The sequence below is a fragment of the Argopecten irradians genome, chromosome 6 (assembly GCF_041381155.1).
Source record: "Argopecten irradians isolate NY chromosome 6, Ai_NY, whole genome shotgun sequence".
NCBI lineage: Eukaryota > Metazoa > Mollusca > Bivalvia > Pectinida > Pectinidae > Argopecten > Argopecten irradians.
In genome coordinates this window covers 24,653,441-24,680,094 of record NC_091139.1, presented here as the reverse complement: position 1 = coordinate 24,680,094, position 26,654 = coordinate 24,653,441, and the positions used below count along the sequence as shown (strand labels likewise).

Sequence of the window (26,654 nt, the reverse complement as noted above, 5' to 3'; positions counted from 1 at the left end):
TATTTCCTGTGTACAACAATAGAAAGATCCATAATAGTTCTGGTAATGGGAGACATTTTTTTCCCTTGGAAATGTTATTCATGCCGTATGGAAATAATTCAATTTATGGAAGACATTGAGTTGTCACCGAACTATAGACAAGCGACACCTTGTTTGAGGCCTCCACCATCAAGAAAATTTTATTCATGTGACAAAGACAATGAAAGTATTGTTAGTATGGTCAATACACAAAAACCTAGTGGTAAAGCTAATAAATCAATATATCAAGTGTATTAAGGGCACAGTATAAGAGATTTAAAGTTTTAGCTTCTAATCGAAACTGTCTTATCCCCAAAGATAGCGCTACACACATTTTAGGAGTACAATGATCGGCCCGATGCCACGCTAAGTCCACCTTTTATGTGTTCATATACATTTTATAAGGTCACATGAAAGAAAATTAGCCGCCGGAGTCAAACAATATTTTTCACACATGCTATAAGGTAATAAACAAAAACTAATTTAGCTCTGGAAATGTGGTGTTACCAGTGACAAAAGGCATCGGAATTACAGTATATAACAATTTTCATCAATATTGGATTTAATACTGACCATGGTTCACAACTTGGACAAATGACATCACATTCGGCCTGAGAAAATGTCAGAAATGTTTTACGGCACGAACAGATGATCAATAAAACCATTGTTACGTGTGGTGCTACAAGTCCTCTGTCAATACCGATAAAGGAAGCGTACCTGTTGCTTTCTGGTCACCATATGTCGTAACACATGGTCAAGTATTATACAACATGTGTTATACAGTCTAATGTTTTACAATAAAATTCATGTCTCAAGTTTAAGGTCCACCCATATATAATTTGGTTCTGTAGAAATGAACAATATTTCTTTGTCCTGTACCATGATCTTGAGTCAATGTTTGTTGCCCCACCCTAATCTCCAGTTACTCTTACTCCCCTTTTCTCCATATCACCCATCCCTCACACCTGTACCCTGATGTTATAAAAAAGGAAAAGAAGGAACAACACAATGTGCAGCACCTTTTCCTAGGTGTATTTGTAAATATTTTGACAAAAATTGAATTATCAAAAAATCAAATGAACCATGCAATTTTACTTTATCAGGTTCTGTTTGTATCTAGATTATTGAGAAATCTTTGTCACATAGAATTAAAAAATGTGTCTTAATTTAATTTGGATTGTTGATGTTTTATTTTCTGTTTTAAGACACCATTCTTTATCATTATGCAAAAGAAAACAAAGGAAGTGATATTTTTGTTTTATTGAGAAAGGTTATATAACCAGACCAGTAACCTATAGCTGCAATTACTTTAATGAAATAGTAATGTAGAATTAAACTAACATCGACGAACTTGACCTTTGACTTTTGGATCTGGAAGATGATCGATCTCAAGCAAGGACTTTCCTATCCAAATAAGGAATTAAAGAGTCCATAAAATTTGAGTTTGAGTATGGAAACCTAACTATTCCAGATGTTGACAGCACTGACTGTTGCCTAAATGTTGCCTTTGTGTTACATGCATCATAGATAATTTTCCATGCATGGTCAAGATTGGTCTGTTTTGTTTCTGAATGATATCCTAGACAATGTATATAAAGTATGTTCCCTATTGAGGTAAAGGAGGAAGGAGGATTACCATAGTTACCACTAAGGCTTTGTAGTTGGAATCAAAGAGGCATTGGTAGATATGGCACCTTAGCCACAAAACAACTTTGTGTGGCTTCTCTGTGTGGCTACTCTGTGTGGCTATAATTGGTTATATGTGGCTACTCTGTGAGGCCTCTGTGTGGCTACACTATGTGGCTCTATGTGCATGCTTATATGTGGCTACTCTGTGTGACTACACTGTGTGGCTCTATGTGCATGGTTATATGTGGCTACTCTGTGTGACTATATTTGGTTATATGTGGCTTCAATATGTGGCTTCTCTGTGTGGCATCTGTGTGGCTACACTATGTGGCTCTATGTGCATGCTTATATGTGGCTACTCTGTGTGACTACACTGTGTGGCTCTATGTGCATGGTTATATGTGGCTACTCTGTGTGACTATATTTGGTTATATGTGGCTACTCTGTGTGACTATATTTGGTTATATGAGGCTTCTATATGTGGCTTCTCTGTGTGGCCTCTGTGTGGCTACATTGTGTGGCTCTATGTGCATGCTTATATGTGGCTACTCTGTGTGACTATATTTGGTTATATGTGGCTTCTCTGTATGGCCTCTGTGTGGCTACACTGTGTGGCTCTATGTGCATGGTTATATGTGGCTACTCTGTGTGGCTACTCTGTGTGACTATATTTGGTTATATGTGGCTTTTCTGTCTGGCCTCTGTGTGGCTCTATGTGCATGGTTATATGTGGCTACTCTGTGTGACTATATTTGGTTATATGTGGCTTCTATATGTGGCTTCTCTGTGTGGCCTCTGTGTGGCTACACTGTGTGGCTCTATGTGCATGCTTATATGTGGCTACTCTGTGTGACTACACTGTGTGGCTCTATGTGCATTGTTATATGTGGCTACTCTGTGTGACTATATTTGGTTATATGTGGCTTCTATAAGTGGCTTCTCTGTGTGGCCTCTGTGTGACTACACTGTGTGGCTCTATGTGCATGGTTATATGTGGCTACTCTGTGTGGCTACTCTGTGTGGCTATATTTGGTTATATGTGGCTTCTCTGTGTGGCCTCTGTGTGACTACACTGTGTGGCTCTATGTGCATGGTTATATGTGGCTACTCTGTGTGGCCTCTGTGTGGCTTCTGTGTGGACTCTGTGAGATCTCTGTGTGGCTTCTCTGTGTTGCCTCTGTGTGGTTTCACTGTGTAGTTCTATGTGCATGGCTATATGTGGCTACTATGTGTGGCTACTCTATGGCTATTCTGTGTAGCTATATGTGGCTACTCTGTGTGGCTATGTGTGGCTACTCTGTGTGGTTACCAGGTTCTCTAGGCCACAATGGGCTCAGGTATATGTGCTCATGCCTCCATCTCTTATGACCAAAATTATTTGGAACTCATTTTTTGCAGGTGGTTGGTGGATGGTCAATATACAATAAAACTTTGCTGTATCTGATGTGTTTATATCTTACAGAGGATTAAAATGTATCCAGAAAGTCTACTAACTGTTTCAATATCACATTCATACGATAGGATACATTGGTCTGTGTTCAAAAATAAATGCCCAGACTAAAAACCATCTCTCAGTCTGTAAAGTGGTAACCTAATGCAGGTAAGATAAGATTGAGAGCAGCACAATGGCCGAGCAATGGCCTCTGTCTAAGGTGTTAAGACCCTTAAAAGGCCTTAAACATTTAGATTGAAATTTGGATTTAAGTGGTTCACCATTTCCAATTATATGGCCATTTAGTGACTTTTGTTGTTTAATTGTTGTACTTTCTTGTATTTAATTAATGTGTACAGTAAAAACCTGGTTTAGAACACATTCTACTGAGCTCTAGGAATGTTTGATTTAAAAGATGTTATAGATTTCATTATAAATACACTGAAGTTCATTATCAAATCTTAATTGTCATGGTAACCTTGTAACCTAAGAAAATATGTAGAATTTAAACAATCTGAGTTGTGCATTCAGTAATTATTTTACTATGTATGGAATGTATTCCTTCCAAATGTTCTTTCAGGTAGCTACCATCTACAAGGCGAAATGATGCTAGCTATTCATTGGAGAAAACTTGATACTAATATTGAACATCTATTTGATTAATGATCATCATAGTGGGTGTTATTTCAAAGCTCATGTTGTAGAATATCTCCTGGTTTTCTGAAACAGTACCTCTGTGTTATTTTGAAGTCAGCAATCAGGCAACATAAATTGGTGAAAGACTAATATTAAAGCCGATTGCTGTTTTGGTTTTGATATCACTATTCTTACTGTAATATATTTCAAGGTTTTGATTAAAATTTCCCTCCAAATCAAAAGATTATATCTATCTAGATATATATTTATAAATCTTATGCCATATATATGCCAACACTAACTGATGTACTTTCAACAAGCTTACAATACCTAGGACCCAGATATATATTAAATTTTCTCCCAGACATGTTTACATATGCATAATGACATACTTCATGCTACTAAACAGTAACATCCCAAGTAGATTCAAATCAGACAAATCATGGACAGACACTTCACTGACAACGCTACCTAATCTTACAGCAAACATATAGTCATGTTTCTCCTGAAGGTCCTAACCAGAGGTAAAATGTAAATATATATATATACCGTATTCGACTCAATAAGCGTCCATGTCCCTTTAAGCGCCCCTCCCCGTTTTCGAGGCCTCAATTTCAATTGCCCAGGCATATATTTATAAAGACCAAAACTACACAAAAATGTATAGATTTCCAATACAATTTCGTCTTATTAGCACCTTTTCATTCTTTTCAATTTGTATACGCCCTGGGCGCTTATTGGGTCAAATACAGTACATGTAGGTGTATGTCACTTTAGGAATATATAGCCCCTTTTCATGAAAGTATGATCACACTAACAAAATCCAAAATGTTCTAGCACACCCAAGTAATACCTATCATAATCCTTATATCATTTGCAAGGAATATCCAAGTCTCAAAATACTTTTTCTGGTCACATTACCCAATAACACAAGATTACTACTAGCAACACCATGAACTAACCCATGCATTAAAATCCAGAATACCCACATCTGAATATATATAACCCTAGAATACACCTCTCACCCAAGTATACCCCTGGTATTTTACCTAGAAGTAAGTTAACTCTGGCTATAACCCAGACCTACCCATGACAATAGTACCTAGAAGTACCCCTTGTACCCTGGTAACATAATCAAGGAATTACTGTTAATTTGTAGTCAAGAGACACCATTGGTATTATCATCAAGGAACACCCCTGGCAATTATAAAATAGAACCAAGGAATAACCCTAATATCACAAGACCCAGGAATACCCCTTGCAACAGGACCCAGGAATACCCTTGGCAATTAGAACCAAGAAATATTCTTGTAACAAATTAAAGGAATACCCTTAAATAGATAACCCACAAATGCCCTTCGTAATACATCCAATAACTCATGTGGACAATACCTCTTGTAAAAGAACTTGGAAGTCTATTCCTTGTACATGTAACATGATGAAGGAACCCCTCTGAATATATAGCCCAGAAACACCTTTGGCAATACAACCATGGGACATCCTGATAAAATAAAGCAAGAATACCCAGAACACCTTTGGCGATAACTATGAAATTTCCCATGGGATATTCTGACAAAATAAGGCAAGAATACCCAGAACACCTTTGGCGATAACTATGAAATTTCCATGAGTTAACTTCCGAAATATAAACCAAGAATTTCCCTGGTAATATTTGAACCCATGAATACCCCTAATAATAAAACCCAGGAATAACCCTGGTAATATAACCAACGAATACCCCATAGACAGTGTTGTCAATGGAATATACCGATAGGAATACTCTATAAGTGAATCAGGGATCATCTTACACTATCTTTAAGGAATATCCTGGTAATACAATCCATCATTAAACATGACAAGTAACCCATAGATACACTTGATGACCCATAATACCAATGTCTACTTAATTATTCTGAGAAGAAACAATTTATCTTAATTTGGAATCCAAATCTTTGTGACATCTTGCAATCCAATCTATGATTTACACGACAATCTCAAATCATTGACATTCTCTAAAACCAACATAAAATAATCTTAACCATGTACATGGTGACATGGTGGTGTTCATAGTCTTGTTCCCTGTTCATACAGAATAACCTAAAAGTAAACAGATTCTAATTACCCATACACAGTATCTCATCTAACATTGTGTGTCCAGACAATTCAAATTAAAGGGCAGCTGTCAGAATGAACAATCACATGATGTATGTTTACATATATAACCTACCTTGGTGAATACAATGTGCCAAAGTTAAGAAATTCTGTGTCATGTATGTATGTTGTATACAACAACATATATTTCACTCAAGACATAATATTTCTCAGCTCTCAAAATATAAATAAATTTCCAGCAGATCTACCAATAAATGTTGAATCTACACTTACCAAAGTCTTAAATGCTAAAACAATATGAGCTTCCATTTCCTTAATATCACCAGGGTAAGTAATCTATTCACAACCCGCTGTCAAATTTAGGCAAATCCATTCCAACGACATTTTTTTCGTTTTCCAACAGAAAAATTCCAAGTAGACATTAGATTTGTCACATTTTGACCCGTGGAACTTCAGATTGATCCCAAGTAAACAATTCACGTTACAGGTGGGTTCCGACAGGTAAGTCCAGTCGGTGATAAGAGCGTTGCTACAGGATATACATTAGCCACACACTTTTCTTTGTCAACACGAGGTCCTAAGCCAGCCAAGCACTTTAACCAAAATGGTATTGATGATATTGACAGACAAGGCCACCGTTAACATTGAAGACGTCACTATGAAATGAAGCCTGTTAAGGGGCGGTGACCCGTAGACAACATAGATCACATTTACAGTTACCAGTCGACCAAGTTCGCACAGACTCGTTTTATAAACAATTAAAGTTAATATCGTCCTTTCTAACCGTAATAGCCAGATTAGTATGCCACTGGACTAGTGTGGATCGAGCTATAATTATAGCTTTAGGCAGTACATATATATATGTAAGTATGTATGTCAACCCCAAGTGTAGTGAAGCTTAGACAGAAAAAGCCAAGCATTGTAAGCTTAACCTCAATTTAACTTTCAACTTTTTTTATACCTAAGTTTTTTATTTTGAAATTAAAGTCATTCAGTTATTTACCACATATTTGTAGGGCGAATGAGATATTTTTCACAAAGCTTCTTTATGTGATTGGTTTTTTTAATCAACATAATGAAAAAAAATAGGAAAAGCCAGTAAGCTGTTCATACATTATGCACCATGTTACAAAATAACATATATTGTAAAAACATAGCATGCTTTTCCATTAAAATTGGAAGGAAATTTTTTTCAGCTAAAATGGTTTCAAAACATTTCCAATAGTTTTTTTTATCTGAATTACTTGGAAAAACAGGGAAAAAAGTTTAAGCTTGTATCTTCTCAAATATTATGAAGGTATTTTCCAATATTTATTAACCTGTATTTTATTCCAGGTAAGCTAACAAATCACATGAAGAATGTTTGTTCTAGTACAGATCTATGTAACAGGCCATATCTTAGAAGTTTCTTTTTAAATAACAAAGTCCAGTTAATTGATTCTAATGCATTACACAAAATTCTTTTCCTTTCAAAGTAAAACTTATATCTACCATATTTAAATTACCAGCGGGATGCTCGTACAGGCGTGAAAAGGTCTCTGAATAGAACTTTTTGATGTTTACAAGAAAAGCGCTAAAGAGATTAATTCCGTGCATATTTATAAGCTAGGCTCAATGAAGGGTGAATACAGACAGTACACTACACCTATATACCTGCGTTTTAGGCTTCAGGTGTAAAGGAGAAAAATTGATCTGCAGTTGATACCAGGTGTGTAAACAGAACAGCTAATAAAAATGGACAATAGCTATATATTAAAGCAGTATAATCGTTAAACGATTAGGTATACAAGCTGCCTTATCAAACTCATGTGTTTGTCGAACCAGTCAGCAACAAAACACATCTTAGTCTTAAATTTAGTCTTTGAAATGCAGTTAGAATATATATAATGGATAATAAAATAATTATATATATATATATATATAATTTAAATTTTTATTAATGCTATTCAAGTTGTTGTTGTTGTTTTTTATTATGTCCTGTTTTATTTTTGCTTCATTATCTATTTATCTTTTAATTTTTTATCATGTGTCTTCGAATAATGTTTTAAAAACATTGTAGGTTTTATTAAGGATATTATAAATCCATGTGCTTTTAAATAAGCTAGAGTTATGTCCCTTTTATAACAGATTAGCTATAATCTCTATGCTATAAGCTGGACATTATAGTCTGTAGTTTGTTTATCCTTATATAAATCTTTATATACAAAGAATAATTACTGTTACCTTCAACATATTGCATCATGAAAACCATTACATCATAACTACCCCAAAGTAATACTAAACACCCCAGCATATAAAGCTTCAATATACACAACGAACATGACAGGTACTTGAAAGGTTCACGAGGTGTCAAAAGCTTAATTTAGACATCTTTTCCAATAATTCTTCATACCTTTATAAACTAAGGATGGCAAAACATGAAAGTTCTACCTTTTCAAGGAAATTAAACATTATATTATGTTATGTTGATTTCAAACAATTTAAATCTTTCTAAATACATTAGTACTTTTCAATTAAAATATGTTTTATCTTATAAAATTCATAAAAATTGAAATGATCAAAGAAACAATTTCCTCCGATTTTATCTTTAGTAACACCATGGATGTAAGTAAACTTAATTTCATCAATTTAATTTTTTTTTTTAGATTTTATTTTAAGAATAATGAAACTTGTTGAAGATGGTTGTAATACAGATTGCAGTGAGTAAAACAAAACAACTACAGGTTTCCATTCCTAGTGGTTGTGGCAGAATAGAAAGCTAATACTGTACATGTCCGGCATTTGCTTTGTTTGTTTGATTTAATCAACGTCCTATTAACAGCCAGTGTCATGTCAGGATGGCCTCCCATGTATGCAGTGTGTTGCGTCAGAAACATATACATAGAGAGTGGAAACTCCTTCTTTGTCTTTGTTGACAGGCAGAGGGACCTCTGGTTTATAGTGCATTTTGTTTTATTAATTAATAAGTTAAAATATTACTTTTTCTATCCAAAATCGCACTCTAACCATCTGAAAATTACTGATCGGGTGGTGTAGTGGTTAAGCCACTCGCCTTTCACCTAGCCGGCCGGGGTTCGATCCCCGGCACGGACGTGAAAAGGTTAGGGGTCACCTGCCCGATCACGTGGGTTTTCCCCGGGCACTCCGGTTTCCTCCCACACTAAGATCCCTCGCGCGCTTACATCCGGGCCATCGAGAGTGATTTACATAAGTTATATAACTTGTTTCGTAATCGATGTAAAATAAATAAAGTTTATATTTATATATCGACTCTAACCATCTGAAAATTACTGAACTTTTACAAAATATTAAAATTATTCTTCTATATTCAACTATTTAATAGTTTATCTAAAAACCCCTAAGCACATACAGAGGTACATCTGCCGATCGTAAAAATGGAGGAGTTGCCAATCTCTTGTATATATGTTTCTGGTTGCATGTATGAGTATGGGTGTGTGTTTTGGGAGCAGCGGTATATTCATGTTGTGTCTTATAGTTGAACTCATGCCCTTTTTATAGTGCTTTATCACTGGAGCATGTAGCCGAAGACACCAAGCAACACACCCCACCGGTCATATTATACTGACAATAGGAGGACCTATGGTCCTGCTCCCTGAATGCTGTGCGCTAAGCAAGAGCAGAAACTACCACTTTTATAGACTCTCGGCCAGGGGACAGAACCCAGAGCCTTCCTCACAGGGACAAGCGCCCAACCGAAGGCCAAAAATAAGGTGGTGACAAGGGAGATGTTAGGAAGAAGAAAGTAAGGTAGGAAGAAAGAAAAGATAAGATCCTAAATTTAGTCACCTTTTACAATAGGGGCAGCAGGTACAATTCTTAAGCCCTACCTGCAGGGTCAATATCCAACATAGTAACAGGTTTATATTTCTGATCAAAGTGAAGACTTTGTTTATTTAAATGTTCAAGAGCACGGATAAAAAGTATAGTGACGTACAATATCACTTGGGATTGTATTATGAATAAATTATGGCATCATCAACAGAAAAAAATGGAGAATGTTTGTGTTATTTTTTGTTAACATCCGTTACCTGAATCAGGATCATTTCAGATCATGTCAGGTTTAAGAGGTGGAAGAAAGCATATAAGAATCCAGAGGAAAGTCATCAACCTTATATGGTCAATATCTGGCAACTGCCCCACATGGGATTCAAACTCACAACTCAGAGGTGGAGAGCTTAAGGTAATACATGTCAGGACACTATATAAAACCAATTAGCCAGCTGTATTGCCCCCAAGATTGATAACCTTTTAAGACATTTAGGACGGATTATCTAAACATGGGTCTCCTGGTTCTAGGCTCAATATTACAGGAGGTAAAATCCTTTTTCATTCATTTTGTAATTATACACTAGATAAATGTGGCTTACATATATAAGGTAGAGTATTGGTTATATGTCAAATAATTCAGGTCTCTTAGTGATTTTGTTATGAATTTTCTTTTTAGCATGCATTCCCGTATCATCACAGGTTGATTCTGTCATCATAAAATCTGGTTCAAAATAGTTGTTACCATGCATTCTGCATCTGGTAAAAGTCAAAAGCTAATGGAACATTATCCATATATATATGTTTTTCATTAACAAATCACAATCCTTTGCATATATCTACAATTATACAGGTATTGTAAACTATGCATAAAAATGTTTGTGAGTCACATGTAATCAACCTTTACTGTGATTCATTAACAAAGGAGTTTTGACACTGTAGTTTCCAAGGTCACCAGCTGGTCAAGTCTTGCAAAAATTGATGATTTGAAATATATGTTCAAGTCATAGATAGCGCAAGAAGATACTCATATATACTAAAAAAAAACACCCACGTACGGTCAGTACCTGGCTAAATCTAGATCTGAAGTCACTCTTTAAATGTGGGATTTGAACTCAAAACCCAAAGTAGAGGGCTAGTGGTAAAATGTCTGAACACATTAACCAATCAGACAGCGGGTTAAAATATTTCATTACATATTTGTAAATACATACCGGTTTGCGATCCTTAGTAACAGTACATATTTTACATTCCATCTTTCACACATTTAATCCATTCTTTTTAGAATCACAACATTTTCATTTTTTTGCTACAATTTTTACACACTAGCTTTCAATTTTTTACAGCCAAACACAGATAAATTCCTCATCTTATCCTCCGAACATTTCTCAGACCAAACACGCGCACTAGTTACCGATCACACCTCTAATATAAAGTGTTGGTAATCATTACAAGGTCTCAATTCCAATATATATTGTGTTTTACGTTGGCGAGGCATTCATAACACCATATCTGTCACCTCATTGTTACCATCTCATTACCCTCGTCTCGGACATTGTCAGGCATTGATTGGGGGCTTACAAATCGAGTCCAGAATCACAATGTGTGTATTGGCTGCTCAACAGACCATATAATTGATAAAGCCCACCATCAATGAAATATCAAATTATAACTGATTAAATCAACTGCGATCATACTGGAACTGTTGACATTAACCGTTTCCCTATACTTTATATACTGTGTGTTTTCAAATCTATAGACTTGGATATTTCAACTTCAATGTTCTATAGTTAAAAAATTCCAAAGTACTGTGGGATAAGAAAACATTTCATCTCAACACTTTCTGATTTGCTTTAATTCAAACATGTATATAGATACTTTCAGAATTTCCATTAAGGCTTTGTATCACCTTACCATATATTTATCTTCTTTTCCAAAGAGTTCCTTAATGTATGAAATACATCTGAAGGACACCTATAATACTGACTCTATCAAAAGCATAAGTATGAAATCTTCAGAGTAAGGTTTTTGTAAAATTGATGATTCGGCAAATTATGAAGATTTCTTTATTCATGCTTTTTTTCTTATTTTATTTCAATGATTTATATTTACGTAAATGTATTTATTTTATTATATATTTATTTGCTACAGATGTATTTTGATAATTTGGGTTGGGGATTTTTTTTTTTACAATCTTTATGGGTTAGTGTGTATAATTAATTAATTTAACTATAAAATAACTATTCGTTAGGGAATTGCAAAGTCATGTTTCAGTGTTCATAAAGTCACATACACTGTACAATCCAGAGAATGAAGATAATAGTAACCATCATGGTATAATGTAGGTAGAACCAATAACTATCAACCCAATACATTAAAGATGCTCCACCGCTGACAAATGGTATATTTTTTACCATAAAAAACAGGAGAAGACGATTTAGTATTTTTCTTCGGTTACAAAAGTTACTTACCTTACACCTTTACCACCATTGAAAAGTTTGAGCTTCTAATTTTACTTTAAGTTCAAAATATGAAAAATAATTAATTGCATCCCGAAAAAATTCTGTGTCACTATATCCTATATGAAATGAATTACTGATTGCGCATGCACCAAAGGCGAAATAAATTATTTTACATTATTTTTTTAGTTAATCAGGCATATATATACACGATTAAAACACCAATTATTGTTCAAATAATGAATATCATTTATGCTCTGTCGGCGGTGGAGCATCTTTAAAGAACAATGGTATTTATTTGCACATGTTTACCTAGAATAGGATTAAGTTACCAAAATAACTGTGATTGTTATAAAGTTCCTACTTAAATATGTCCATATGCTTATTAGCCAATTGATTGATGAAGCTATCCTTCAAATTCTTCATAAGTTCAGGATTTATAGATCAGACAAAGAATTGGTATAAACTTTTCACTTATTTGACTTTTGACCTTGACACCAAGGTCAAAGAGACCTAATGAGAGTGCAACACACACCAGCTTTAAGCCATAGTAGTATCCTCTGAGTACATTACCATATATTAATGAATGATGGTTTAGGAGTTTGCAGTAATAAGTTTAACCTTTGACCCAAGATCAAGGTCATAATGGTTGTTACCTTAGTGAAAAGGAAGGGGAGAATCTCTTATTAAAAATGTAGACGTTTTGAAAGTCACACGTTTTGAAAGAACCGCCACAGTCAACACCATGTTTCAAACTTTCGGGTAATATCGGAAAACTGCATCATGTGACCAACATCGACTATACCAGTGAAGATCAGAACTTGTAGTATCTTATCACGTAACCAACATCGGCAATACCTGTACAGATCGGAATATATCAGAACAGTTCAGGGATTTCCTAGCTATTCTAAACGTGGACACATGGAAAATCAATATAGATTTAATTATATGATAACTTTGCGAATACGAACTCTATAAATCTTGGTAAATATGGGAAGTTTTAAATTTAGAGAGGGGAAGAAAAATATAGAGAAGACAAAATATAGACCATACAACTTGAAGGAAGAAAAATTTTCACAAGATTACACAATGGGAGGTACATTTTGTGTAATCTTAAAAGTTTTTATACATGTATTAATGTGGTCAATTCTATTAAAGACTATACTATACATGTACTTGTATCTGACTTGGCAAAGTTTGAACAGTTTGCATAAACTGTTTCCCCTTACTTACCAAACATTTTTTGGTGAAATCCCAAATGAGTTTGTATGATCAGTTACCTCCCCTTAACTATACTAACTATCATCAGTATCATTAACAAGGTGTATAGGGACAGTTTGTACAAGTTGTCTCCCCTGATCTGTTACTACTCTATAGAGTTGTATCAATTGAGTCAGTGGTCTATTTGTTATTGGTAAAGTGGAGGTGGTGTACCTGGTACCTGTTATAATCAACCACTCACTTCTATGTATGCATTGTGCCAGTCTTTGTTGTAAATATTGGATTTCTACCTGTGATGAATTGTCGCTGATTGCCACCAACAATGTATAAACATAAAGCCCATTGGCTATAATACAGAGTCTGAACGGGTTATTGAAAACCGACATATGTGCACACAGCAAAAATCCACAAAGTACACCCCAGTGAAACAAAGTTTAAAATCAAACCATATATTGGAAATCAATGGTGGGAGAAAATAGACATTGTCGGTCCATATTTTCAGTAGGAAATTAAATGGCAGGGTTGGGTTTGTTATTGTTCATATATAATAAATGTAATCTTGATAAACATGTGAATAAAGTATTTCAACTTCACTGGAACTTCTTAATGTTTTGATGCAATTTCTTTGTTATTAAGTCAAAAACAAGTCAGAAGCTAACAAGATCATTTGACCTTTTTGATCCAAAAAACATGAAAATCTATAATTATCATTATATTTTGATCTATTAATTGATACAAATTTTGTTGATACTCCATATTTGAAGAATAATGACCGTGGAATCAAAACTTCCTGCTTTAGAAATCACGTATGGGTATGTATGGGTCTCTTTTAACCATGGGAAGTTTTATTGAAAGTTACTATATGGACTGATCTTCACAGAATCTCTTTTATCCATCTGAAGATTTATATTGGGGAGAGGGCATGTATATAGGCTTCGCCTGCTGCCCGAGCCTAAACAAATCTTTTGAAAGATTTTGAAATGAAAAAAGGAAATATTGAAAGAATATTTAGTTGACATCAGAGAGAATATGTCTCAACAATCAAATGGTTCAGTGGTACCAATGCCCTCAAGTTCTGTAATGATGGCATGCCTTAATTGTTTTCTGGAAGACACAAGGATAAATATTTCATGAGAGTTAAAAAGTTTTATCCTGAGAAGGCTTTGTTTTGGAGACTACTCTAAATGATAGACTTCACTCCACACCATCATTGAGAAGGCTTTGTTTTGGAGACTACTCTAAATGATAGACTTCACTCCACACCATCATTGAGAAGGCTTTGTTTTGGAGACTACTCTAAATGATAGACTTCACTCCACACCATCATTGAGAAGGCTTTGTTTTGGAGACTACTCTAAATGATAGACTTCACTCCACGCCATCATTGAGAAGGCTTTGTTTTGGAGACTACTCTAAATGATAGACTTCACTCCATGCCATCATTGAGAAGGCTTTGTTTTGGAGACTACTCTAAATGATAGACTTCACTCCATACCATTATTGAGAAGGCTTTGTTTTGGAGACTACTCTAAATGATAGACTTTACTCTTTGCTCCACCCCAACATTTTTCCACAAATAGACATAAGAATTAATCATTTCTAGACTAATCAATTCATACAGCTTATCCTAGTGTACCTTTACTTACCACATCATCTAATGTAACCTCCTCGGGATCTGTAAAATAATACAAAATATAAAAGCTACAAATTCATTAAATTCAGTTGGCTGAAATCAATTTTTTACTGAAAGAAACTCAAGGACATCAAATTATAGTTCATAAAAAGTAATAGTTTGGTATATATATAAATTCATGTATTATACATTTACATGTCCAATTTACTAATTTTCAGCAAAATTTTAGTGAATTATAAACTGCAGCATTGTTAAAAAAATGAACTTCTTTTGAAAACAATCAATATTTCTTACTATAGTAAGCTGAAAATTGCTATTTGTATATATACAGGTATTCAGCAAGTGATTATTGCCCTTGCGGCAATATTTATTGCTCAGACTTTTTCAGAAGTTGACCATTGGTCACTTGACCGGAAGATTGTACCTACAGTTCATGGTCTCAAGAAAAAAAGTGATAATACACCTCCCTGTTGAATACCTCAACCGGAATCAAACTAAGCCAAAAAAGCATGGTCCATCATCTGTGTGACTATTTAACACTTGATACAAGTCACACCAACCTTCTCCTTTTACAATGGTATATCTGAGGACACAAGCTATCACAAAGACTTTTAGGGTGACGTTACATAGCATGCTGCATTTTTTTTTATTAAATATTTTGTTATGATCTATATCCATCTTTTCAATTCACGAAGGTCAGAGTTCATCAAGGTTAGAATAAATGAAGGACACAACTAGTGTTAAAGAAACTTAATACATATAAGTATTAACAAACATTGGACTATAGATTAAGTTTCTCTCTGTTATTTACACTTGGTTGTCTACCTGTACCAAAGTTTACTGTTATAAAGTAAATTAATCCTGGAGATTTAAATATAGCCAAACACACATCTAATATAGATTTACCATTTTATGGCCTTTTCACGAAATAAATGAACATAAGATTGTGTAAACTAGCTTTTATAGATTGAAGTTCTCAAACATAATTAGTTTTTATATGTCTCTTGACTTCTGACTAGTATAAATTTGGCAACACAGAGATAGATATACATACAAATGTACGTATAAATTCAGTCTCACGCCACAAATTAAAATTCAAATTACACTTGATTTAATAATGAGCTCACACCGTTAACAAATTCAAACTGAGCATTGTATAGATATAATGTGTTGTACTTATTCAGACTGAAATCCCCCCTTTCTGAATAGATTTCAACAAAATTATTTCTTATTCACCATGCAGTTATGCTTTCAGACAGAATCAGATGTATTTCTATTCTCACTATAGACTCTGATACACACAATCTGCTGGGAAATATTTATAGTTGTAAAGTTAAGCGTGTATAATCCCTCTGCGGGTCTAAAACTGCCTCACGGAATCTAGACTTGTAAATACAATTTATTTTGTGTTTGCACAATTGATCCTAATTCCACAGGTTCAGAGATTGGCTAATTTTTGGCCTTTTTTGTCTGAAGAGTTCCCTTATCAGTTGATCTGATTTATGCGAGAAGTAGCTGAGGACGTAAGATAAAGGTTTTAACCTATCACAAATGACTTAGACATGTATAATGTACACCTAAAGTTTTCTAAGTCAACAACTCTCCAGCTAGAAGATAAGAGGCACATACCAGATATACCTACAATAAAACATGTATTGATGTATCTAATGTTCAAATAGGACATAACACTTGTGGTGGTTTTTTTTTGTTTTTCTATTTGTTATTTCTAATAGTATTTTTTTTCCATTTTCTCTTTTGGTTTGTTATATCTTCACATCCTATCAACAGCCATTTTCAGAGATGAAGGAGAGCCAAAGTATTCAGAGAAAAACCACTAACCTAGATGTACAACCTAAAATGGGTTTTGAACTTGTATCCCAGAGGTGAAGTGTTATATTGGTAGAAAATTGGGATATCACTAAGTTACCTTTCTAGCACTGGGATACTGGGAGGATATTAGGGCATCTCTACCTTTCTGGCAATGTATTCCAGAGGTGAAGGGATACTGGGAGGATATTTGGGGCACCTCTATATTTCTGGCATTACCGCCCAGAGGTGAAAGGATACTGGGAGGATATTGCAGTATTTCTACATTCCTGGTACTGATGTAGCCCAGAGGTTAAGAGATACTGGGAGGATATTGCGGCATTTCTACCTTTCTGGTACTGTAGCCCAGAGGTGAGGAGATACTGGGAGGATATTGCAGCATTTCTACCTTTCTGGTACTGTAGCCCAGAGGTAAAAGGATACTGGGAGGATACTACCTTTCTGCCACTGCTCACATGTGAAGGGATACTGGAAGTATATTGAGGCATCACTAACCTTTCAGCCATTGTACCTGGCCAAGAGGTGGATGGTTACTGGTAGAAAGATGATAAGGGTTAACTCAACCACTCAGCAACTGTGGCTCATATATTTTGAGGGTTTGTGTTAGAATCTCAGAACACCTTTAATTACATTCTTACTGCAGCGTTTTTGTTCCAAGTCCTGCAATGGTCATTTTAGGACCTGACAAGCTTTGGAATTTGAAGAAATCCCCAAGAAAAATCACTGACCTATGGTCAGCATTTGGCAACAAGAGGTGAAAGGCTTGTGGTGGAATTACCTCTAACCACTCAGCCACCATGGCACCTTATGTTATCAAAGAAGAATAACTATAATATCATTTTCATTTCAATTTTTCACAAATAAAGATTTTTCTCAATTAGTTCAAATGAATCCAATCATTTGAGGTTTAATTGAAGTGAAGCAGTTGCTCAAATGTGTCTTATACTTCAAAAATAGCCTTTAATTTAATCAAGCAATGACCTTGGAGAGTGAATGTGCTAAAATGTCATTTGAGGTATCCTTACATTTTTTGTTTTCAAGATCGTTTAATTATCAAGATGTTTTCAGATGAAAGTGGAGCTAACAATATTTTGAAATAGGTTTAAAATACATGTTTATTTACAGTCACTTCAAGTTATTGTATGATATTTCAACCCAAAGGTCATCGATAAATCATATTTTTCATCTTCCACTAACAAAGTCAAGTCAGAAGTATATAATAAAACAATTTTAAAAGATTTCAAATTAGATTATATCATCCAAAGTCCATATACTCACTTTTCTTAATTTTATATGACCTTTACCTATAGGAGAAATAAGATATTGATTTTGAAAAATACACTTGAAGACCTTTTTTAATTCAAAGTATTTTGTGGGTTCTGAATAAAATAAGTGACTGGTAACTCCATGTTTTACCATTAATGCCTCATAAACTTTGAGTTAGAGCAATACTATTTTTCTTCTTCTAAATAAAATTCTGGTTTTAAAATTATCAAAAGTGCTATATGAGCCACCAAGGCCTATTGTGATGATCAAAAGAAAAATATTTTTATTATTATTTTGTATATTATTGATATTTGTTTGTCTCTGATGTGCATTGAAAAATGCCGTATGCAATGCTACCGCTTTAGACTTAAAATTCTACCTCTTTTTGGTCACCAGAGATTAACAAGTTATATACCGTATTTGACCCAATAAGTGCCGCAAAATCCAAATTTTGTTCCCTCACTTTTTGGAATTTTTAAGTGCCCAGGGCACTTATTGGGTTGAATATGGTATGTACATATTTTATATTTGCGGATCATTATAATTATGTGTTGTGATCTAATGATTAAGTATATATAGATCAATTGTATATTCAGTATTCCAGTATAATTAAGTAGAGTATATTGATTTATGGTATTATATACAGGTATTTTATGTTGTATTATAATTATATACAGGTAATTTAAGTATAACTACAGCTTCATTCTTGTACATTGATTGGTTATAGATTTAAATTATACGAGTACATATTTGATCATGAGCAGGTATACAAGTACATTTTAATTTAAAGCTTAAATTTTACCTAAAAGATGAAAGAATGCCTGAATGGTTTTTCGGTATCATTTAAAGACATAAAACCATACAAAAGTCAAAGTAATTTGAGAACCAAGCGAAGAATAATTTAATTCCTTCATTAAATTATCTCTGTTTTTTTCTGACCTTTAATTACCATTCACTTTACTAAAGGAGATAAATCCAGGTATTAGTTCTATCCAGTAACTCTAGCCAGCGTTTAACCATTTACAAGTCAGAATCTGATCATATGTATGTCAAATTAATTGGGTTTTTTTCCAGTAAAATAGCCACAAACCCATTTATAGTATTTTTAAATTGTATAATGCGAAGATTGAGTAACAAAATTTTCTCAAACAGATCTCGGTATAGAACGGTATTTTTCAAAACTAATAAAATCACATTTTAAAGTTTTTATAAGTTCATATGTCTTATTCTTTATTTGTTTAGCAATTTAGGTTAAATATGGTAATTCAAAATGCTAAATCAAACAGTTCTTAAGTTCTGTTAGATATGGGTTTTTTTCTTATATCAGTCATCAATTTATTTATTAATGAGCAACTGAAAAACTAAGATTTAATCATAAAACTTGAATATTTTAATTTCTAAATATACTTTGCAATTATGATGTGTGCATATGATACCTGTATAACTTTTAATTTGTCAAGTATAATTTTAATGCCAAACATAAACTTTTCTAAAAATAGTTTTATTCTGTTTAATCAATCTTTTTATGCATGACACTAATGAGCACAAATTGACTGAACAACAGGCCAATTCTAAATAAATCCTCAGGAATTTGTACTCAATTCCTATCTCAAACTTTTGTTGGGGAAACAAATTAATACTGATACAATTAATTACAACGATGAAACATTGCATATTTTTTGACAATTTAAACATGTATCTACAGTTTTATATTTTCCAAAGCTATCTAATTTTTCTGAAACTGTTTGATCTGACTTTAAATTCCTCAGCCATAAATTGCCTCGAAGGTGTACATGTCTGCCACATTGGTACTAAATATGGTACATGGCCTATTTATGCATGTGCCTATATGCACCTACTACATGCAGCATGGCACATTATCAGTGTATGAACTGCAATCTAAATGGTCTTATTGCCTACTTAGCAGGTAATATACAAACAAGTGACGGCTACATTTCGCCTACTTGATGATGCAGTACCCAGCATGAGTGAAACAGTTTAAATCTGAGATTCGTTACCTCTGGAATGTGATATTGACAGACTATATTGACAGGTCCATTTTATACAATGTATTAAAACTATTTAGATTCTGTGTGTACAAATTTAGTCATGATGACGTTTACATATTGCAGTTGGTGTGAATCTTCTTGTATACCGGTCTACTAAATCTGTCATTAGATGATACAATTTTGATTTCATTTTTTTTTTTTAATTTTTTTTTTTGGGGAAATTTTTGTCATGACCAAGAATAGATATTCAGTCCATAGAAATATAGAACTGATTGATACATGTAGTACAACTTTTTGAAAGTCATTTTTTTCGACCCAGTGTGTCCTTTATTTGATAAGTATTTGGTAGAGGGTGCTTGTTGTGTTTCTTCTATTGACAGCAGTAATTAACGGCCAACTTTTATTAAGCATTATTTTACTAAGCATAAAGTACCTCCAAAAGACTCCAGGAGGTTTTGTAATTTTCAGTTTAATCATAATCTAGATAGAGGATGAAATCGTTTTTAAAGTGAACAGTTGGTAAAAATGGTTTATTTATTTATTTCTTTATTTCCATGGTCAGAACTGGGAAACGTAAGCAAAAACTTGACCGTCGTATTAATATGTGAGAACTTTTGGAAGGCCAATGAACGCATTTAGACTGGTTTTCTTTGCCCGACTATTCACTTTAAGTTTTCGCTGTCAATGCCGCTCAAAAATAATGTATTGACAGGCTGTACATCAAAATCTTTGATCAACAAAATTGCACAAAAATACCAGGGTATGCACAATACTCAAAATTATTCCAAATGTATTGTATTTCATTTGTTTGACTTTGAATATCATGTTTTGTATTTTGGTGCCTAGAAACACTCAAAAATGCATTGCTCAATGGAGCAGAGACAAGTAGAATCTGACAGAAACATACTTAATAATTAATATGAACCAATTTCATTTCACATTTGGTTTTTTCTAAAAGATTTTATGTAATTGCCCTGCTTTAGTGCTTTTACTCACCTGCAGTGATATAATGAGTAATGGCTTTCATGCTTCCATGAACGGTGTATTCCTACTCAACATGGAGTTTTACGAGAGGTCACCCATTATAAATCCATTGGTCACCTTTAGAGAACAGACACACATCCCAAGGTTGATTAACTCCAGTGTTGCTGTGAAAGTCTCTCCAAAGCTTCCCTAGTAACTGGTCCCAACGTTCCTGGTGCGAGCCCTTCACACTCTCCCAGTAACTCACCTGAGTGCCTGTACACCTGTTTCTATTTTTTAAAGTTCTAATCGGCCTGCATACTTGTTATCTAACTTACCAGTAAAGTCAACATCAATTCAATATTGGTGAATTGATCGGGGTATTGGTGTGGGGTGATAACCCGGACGGTTAGGTCTCCGCAGACTCTAGTTGTAAAAGCTACACTAAAGGTGCCAATATCATAGCTCCAACACAGAGCACACCACAGCAGAAATATGTAAGATTATCATTTAAATAAATCCACTTGACTCACCTGAAAATACAGGTAGGATACTCTGAAGAGACTAGAGTATAACACCACTATATAGCTAGCTGTGTAGATCTATGGTAACTGGCATTGATCTTTTTTTTACCTCAATGATTGGTACAAATTAATCGGGTTTGTTGAGACTAGCGGGATACCTGTAGTTAGAGACATACATTAACAGTGGGGAGAATTCTACACTATAATTACTCACTCAGTGAGCACCACAACAAAAGTGACAATTGAATCTGGCAGTTTGTCATGTAATTTAAAATCTATATTGAGTCAATGTTAAATGATTACATCAGAGACGATTTCTTTCATGCAGGTGACGAGGGACTTTCATGATAGGTTTAAACAGGTATTAAGATGTTTTCTATCTAACTTCTCAGAGAAGGCAAACTTCTGCAAAGTCATGGGAGTGGAGGGAGAATTGGTGGCTTTATCAGTAGTGTGACAAATTAGTGGGGGGGTGGGGGGGGGGGGGGGGGGGGGGGGGGGGGGGGGGGGGGGGGGGGGGGGGGGGGGGTGGGGGGGGGGGGGGGGGGGGGGGGGGGGGGGGGGGGGGGGGGGGGGGGGGGGGGGGGGGGGGGGGGGGGGGGGGGGGGGGGGGGGTGGGGGGGGGGGGGGGGGGGGGGGGGGGGGGGGGGGGGGGGGGGGGGGGGGGGGGGGGGGGGGGGGGGGGGGGGGGGGGGGGGGGGGGGGGGGGGGGGGGGGGGGGGGGGGGGGGGGGGGGGGGGGGGGGGGGGGGGGGGGGGGGGGGGGGGGGGGGGGGGGGGGGGGGGGGGGGGGGGGGGGGGGGGGGGGGGGGGGGGGGGGTGGGGGGGGGGGGGGGGGGGGGGGGGGGGGGGGGGGGGGGGGGGGGGGGGGGGGGGGGGGGGGGGGGGGGGGGGTGGGGGGGGGGGGGGGGGGGGGGGGGGGGGGGGGGGGGGGGGGGGGGGGGGGGGGGGGGGGGGGGGGGGGGGGGGGGGGGGGGGGGGGGGGGGGGGGTTGGGGGGGGGGGGGGGGGGGGGGGGGGGGGGGGGGGGGGGGGGGGGGGGGGGGGGGGGGGGGGGGGGGGGGGGGGGGGGGGGGGGGGGGGGGGGGGGGGGGGGGGGGGGGGGGGGGGGGGGGGGGGGGGGGGGGGGGGGGGGGGGGGGGGGGGGGGGGGGGGGGGGGGGGGGGGGGGGGGGGGGGGGGGGGGGGGGGGGGGGGGGGGGGGGGGGGGGGGGGGGGGGGGGGGGGGGGGGGGGGGGGGGGGGGGGGGGGGGGGGGGGGGGGGGGGGGGGGGGGGGGGGGGGGGGGGGGGGGGGGGGGGGGGGGGGGGGGGGGGGGGGGGGGGGGGGGGGGGGGGGGGGGGGGGGGGGGGGGGGGGGGGGGGGGGGGGGGGGTGGGGGGGGGGGGGGGGGGGGGGGGGGGGGGGGGGGGGGGGGGGGGGGGGGGGGGGGGGGGGGGGGGGGGGGGGGGGGGGGGGGGGGGGGGGGGGGGGGGGGGGGGGGGGGGGGGGGGGGGGGGGGGGGGGGGGGGGGGGGGGGGGGGGGGGGGGGGGGGGGGGGGGGGGGGGGGGGGGGGGGGGGGGGGGGGGGGGGGGGGGGGGGGGGGGGGGGGGGGGGGGGGGGGGGGGGGGGGGGGGGGGGGGGGGGGGGGGGGGGGGGGGGGGGGGGGGGGGGGGGGGGGGGGGGGGGGGGGGGGGGGGGGGGGGGGGGGGGGGGGGGGGGGGGGGGGGGGGGGGGGGGGGGGGGGGGGGGGGGGGGGGGGGGGGGGGGGGGGGGGGGGGGGGGGGGGGGGGGGGGGGGGGGGGGGGGGGGGGGGGGGGGGGGGGGGGGGGGGGGGGGGGGGGGGGGGGGGGGGGGGGGGGGGGGGGGGGGGGGGGGGGGGGGGGGGGGGGGGGGGGGGGGGGGGGGGGGGGGTGGGGGGGGGGGGGGGGGGGGGGGGGGGGGGGGGGGGGGGGGGGGGGGGGGGGGGGGGGGGGGGGGGGGGGGGGGGGGGGGGGGGGGGGGGGGGGGGGGGGGGGGGGGGGGGGGGGGGGGGGGGGGGGGGGGGGGGGGGGGGGGGGGGGGGGGGGGGGGGGGGGGGGGGGGGGGGGGGGGGGGGGGGGGGGGGGGGGGGGGGGGGGGGGGGGGGGGGGGGGGGGGGGGGGGGGGGGGGGGGGGGGGGGGGGGGGGGGGGGGGGGGGGGGGGGGGGGGGGGGGGGGGGGGGGGGGGGGGGGGGGGGGGGGGGGGGGGGGGGGGGGGGGGGGGGGGGGGGGGGGGGGGGGGGGGGGGGGGGGGGGGGGGGGGGGGGGGGGGGGGGGGGGGGGGGGGGGGGGGGGGGGGGGGGGGGGGGGGGGGGGGGGGGGGGGGGGGGGGGGGGGGGGGGGGGGGGGGGGGGGGGGGGGGGGGGGGGGGGGGGGGGGGGGGGGGGGGGGGGGGGGGGGGGGGGGGGGGGGGGGGGGGGGGGGGGGGGGGGGGGGGGGGGGGGGGGGGGGGGGGGGGGGGGGGGGGGGGGGGGGGGGGGGGGGGGGGGGGGGGGGGGGGGGGGGGGGGGGGGGGGGGGGGGGGGGGGGGGGGGGGGGGGGGGGGGGGGGGGGGGGGGGGGGGGGGGGGGGGGGGGGGGGGGGGGGGGGGGGGGGGGGGGGGGGGGGGGGGGGGGGGGGGGGGGGGGGGGGGGGGGGGGGGGGGGGGGGGGGGGGGGGGGGGGGGGGGGGGGGGGGGGGGGGGGGGGGGGGGGGGGGGGGGGGGGGGGGGGGGGGGGGGGGGGGGGGGGGGGGGGGGGGGGGGGGGGGGGGGGGGGGGGGGGGGGGGGGGGGGGGGGGGGGGGGGGGGGGGGGGGGGGGGGGGGGGGGGGGGGGGGGGGGGGGGGGGGGGGGGGGGGGGGGGGGGGGGGGGGGGGGGGGGGGGGGGGGGGGGGGGGGGGGGGGGGGGGGGGGGGGGGGGGGGGGGGGGGGGGGGGGGGGGGGGTGGGGGGGGGGGGGGGGGGGGGGGGGGGGGGGGGGGGGGGGGGGGGGGGGGGGGGGGGGGGGGGGGGGGGGGGGGGGGGGGGGGGGGGGGGGGGGGGGGGGGGGGGGGGGGGGGGGGGGGGGGGGGGGGGGGGGGGGGGGGGGGGGGGGGGGGGGGGGGGGGGGGGGGGGGGGGGGGGGGGGGGGGGGGGGGGGGGGGGGGGGGGGGGGGGGGGGGGGGGGGGGGGGGGGGGGGGGGGGGGGGGGGGGGGGGGGGGGGGGGGGGGGGGGGGGGGGGGGGGGGGGGGGGGGGGGGGGGGGGGGGGGGGGGGGGGGGGGGGGGGGGGGGGGGGGGGGGGGGGGGGGGGGGGGGGGGGGGGGGGGGGGGGGGGGGGGGGGGGGGGGGGGGGGGGGGGGGGGGGGGGGGGGGGGGGGGGGGGGGGGGGGGGGGGGGGGGGGGGGGGGGGGGGGGGGGGGGGGGGGGGGGGGGGGGGGGGGGGGGGGGGGGGGGGGGGGGGGGGGGGGGGGGGGGGGGGGGGGGGGGGGGGGGGGGGGGGGGGGGGGGGGGGGGGGGGGGGGGGGGGGGGGGGGGGGGGGGGGGGGGGGGGGGGGGGGGGGGGGGGGGGGGGGGGGGGGGGGGGGGGGGGGGGGGGGGGGGGGGGGGGGGGGGGGGGGGGGGGGGGGGGGGGGGGGGGGGGGGGGGGGGGGGGGGGGGGGGGGGGGGGGGGGGGGGGGGGGGGGGGGGGGGGGGGGGGGGGGGGGGGGGGGGGGGGGGGGGGGGGGGGGGGGGGGGGGGGGGGGGGGGGGGGGGGGGGGGGGGGGGGGGGGGGGGGGGGGGGGGGGGGGGGGGGGGGGGGGGGGGGGGGGGGGGGGGGGGGGGGGGGGGGGGGGGGGGGGGGGGGGGGGGGGGGGGGGGGGGGGGGGGGGGGGGGGGGGGGGGGGGGGGGGGGGGGGGGGGGGGGGGGGGGGGGGGGGGGGGGGGGGGGGGGGGGGGGGGGGGGGGGGGGGGGGGGGGGGGGGGGGGGGGGGGGGGGGGGGGGGGGGGGGGGGGGGGGGGGGGGGGGGGGGGGGGGGGGGGGGGGGGGGGGGGGGGGGGGGGGGGGGGGGGGGGGGGGGGGGGGGGGGGGGGGGGGGGGGGGGGGGGGGGGGGGGGGGGGGGGGGGGGGGGGGGGGGGGGGGGGGGGGGGGGGGGGGGGGGGGGGGGGGGGGGGGGGGGGGGGGGGGGGGGGGGGGGGGGGGGGGGGGGGGGGGGGGGGGGGGGGGGGGGGGGGGGGGGGGGGGGGGGGGGGGGGGGGGGGGGGGGGGGGGGGGGGGGGGGGGGGGGGGGGGGGGGGGGGGGGGGGGGGGGGGGGGGGGGGGGGGGGGGGGGGGGGGGGGGGGGGGGGGGGGGGGGGGGGGGGGGGGGGGGGGGGGGGGGGGGGGGGGGGGGGGGGGGGGGGGGGGGGGGGGGGGGGGGGGGGGGGGGGGGGGGGGGGGGGGGGGGGGGGGGGGGGGGGGGGGGGGGGGGGGGGGGGGGGGGGGGGGGGGGGGGGGGGGGGGGGGGGGGGGGGGGGGGGGGGGGGGGGGGGGGGGGGGGGGGGGGGGGGGGGGGGGGGGGGGGGGGGGGGGGGGGGGGGGGGGGGGGGGGGGGGGGGGGGGGGGGGGGGGGGGGGGGGGGGGGGGGGGGGGGGGGGGGGGGGGGGGGGGGGGGGGGGGGGGGGGGGGGGGGGGGGGGGGGGGGGGGGGGGGGGGGGGGGGGGGGGGGGGGGGGGGGGGGGGGGGGGGGGGGGGGGGGGGGGGGGGGGGGGGGGGGGGGGGGGGGGGGGGGGGGGGGGGGGGGGGGGGGGGGGGGGGGGGGGGGGGGGGGGGGGGGGGGGGGGGGGGGGGGGGGGGGGGGGGGGGGGGGGGGGGGGGGGGGGGGGGGGGGGGGGGGGGGGGGGGGGGGGGGGGGGGGGGGGGGGGGGGGGGGGGGGGGGGGGGGGGGGGGGGGGGGGGGGGGGGGGGGGGGGGGGGGGGGGGGGGGGGGGGGGGGGGGGGGGGGGGGGGGGGGGGGGGGGGGGGGGGGGGGGGGGGGGGGGGGGGGGGGGGGGGGGGGGGGGGGGGGGGGGGGGGGGGGGGGGGGGGGGGGGGGGGGGGGGGGGGGGGGGGGGGGGGGGGGGGGGGGGGGGGGGGGGGGGGGTATAACGGGGGGGGGGGGGGGGGGGGGGGGGGGGGGGGGGGGGGGGGGGGGGGGGGGGGGGGGGGGGGGGGGGGGGGGGGGGGG

The 26,654-nt window shown here is 45.7% G+C and overlaps 1 protein-coding gene across 5 annotated transcripts in view; it reads right to left on the bottom strand.

The window, feature by feature from the left end:
* LOC138325403 (regulator of G-protein signaling 22-like) overlaps positions 1-21,679 on the bottom strand; it is a 48,602-nt gene extending 26,923 nt beyond the window's left edge. For 2 of the 5 annotated variants that reach the window (XM_069271056.1, XM_069271057.1), the window contains exons 1-2: positions 21,025-21,679; positions 14,940-14,968 (exon numbers count right to left, since the gene is read on the bottom strand). In XM_069271056.1, the coding sequence (XP_069127157.1) occupies positions 14,940-14,968; positions 21,025-21,055 (60 nt within the window). In that variant the 5' untranslated portion in view covers positions 21,056-21,679. Of the gene's footprint in view, positions 1-6,100; positions 6,650-10,827; positions 11,052-14,939; positions 14,969-21,024 lie in introns of those variants that run through there. The other 3 variants (XM_069271060.1, XM_069271058.1, XM_069271059.1) reach the window with 3 other exon arrangements.
* Between the last annotated feature and the right edge of the window lie 4,975 nt (positions 21,680-26,654).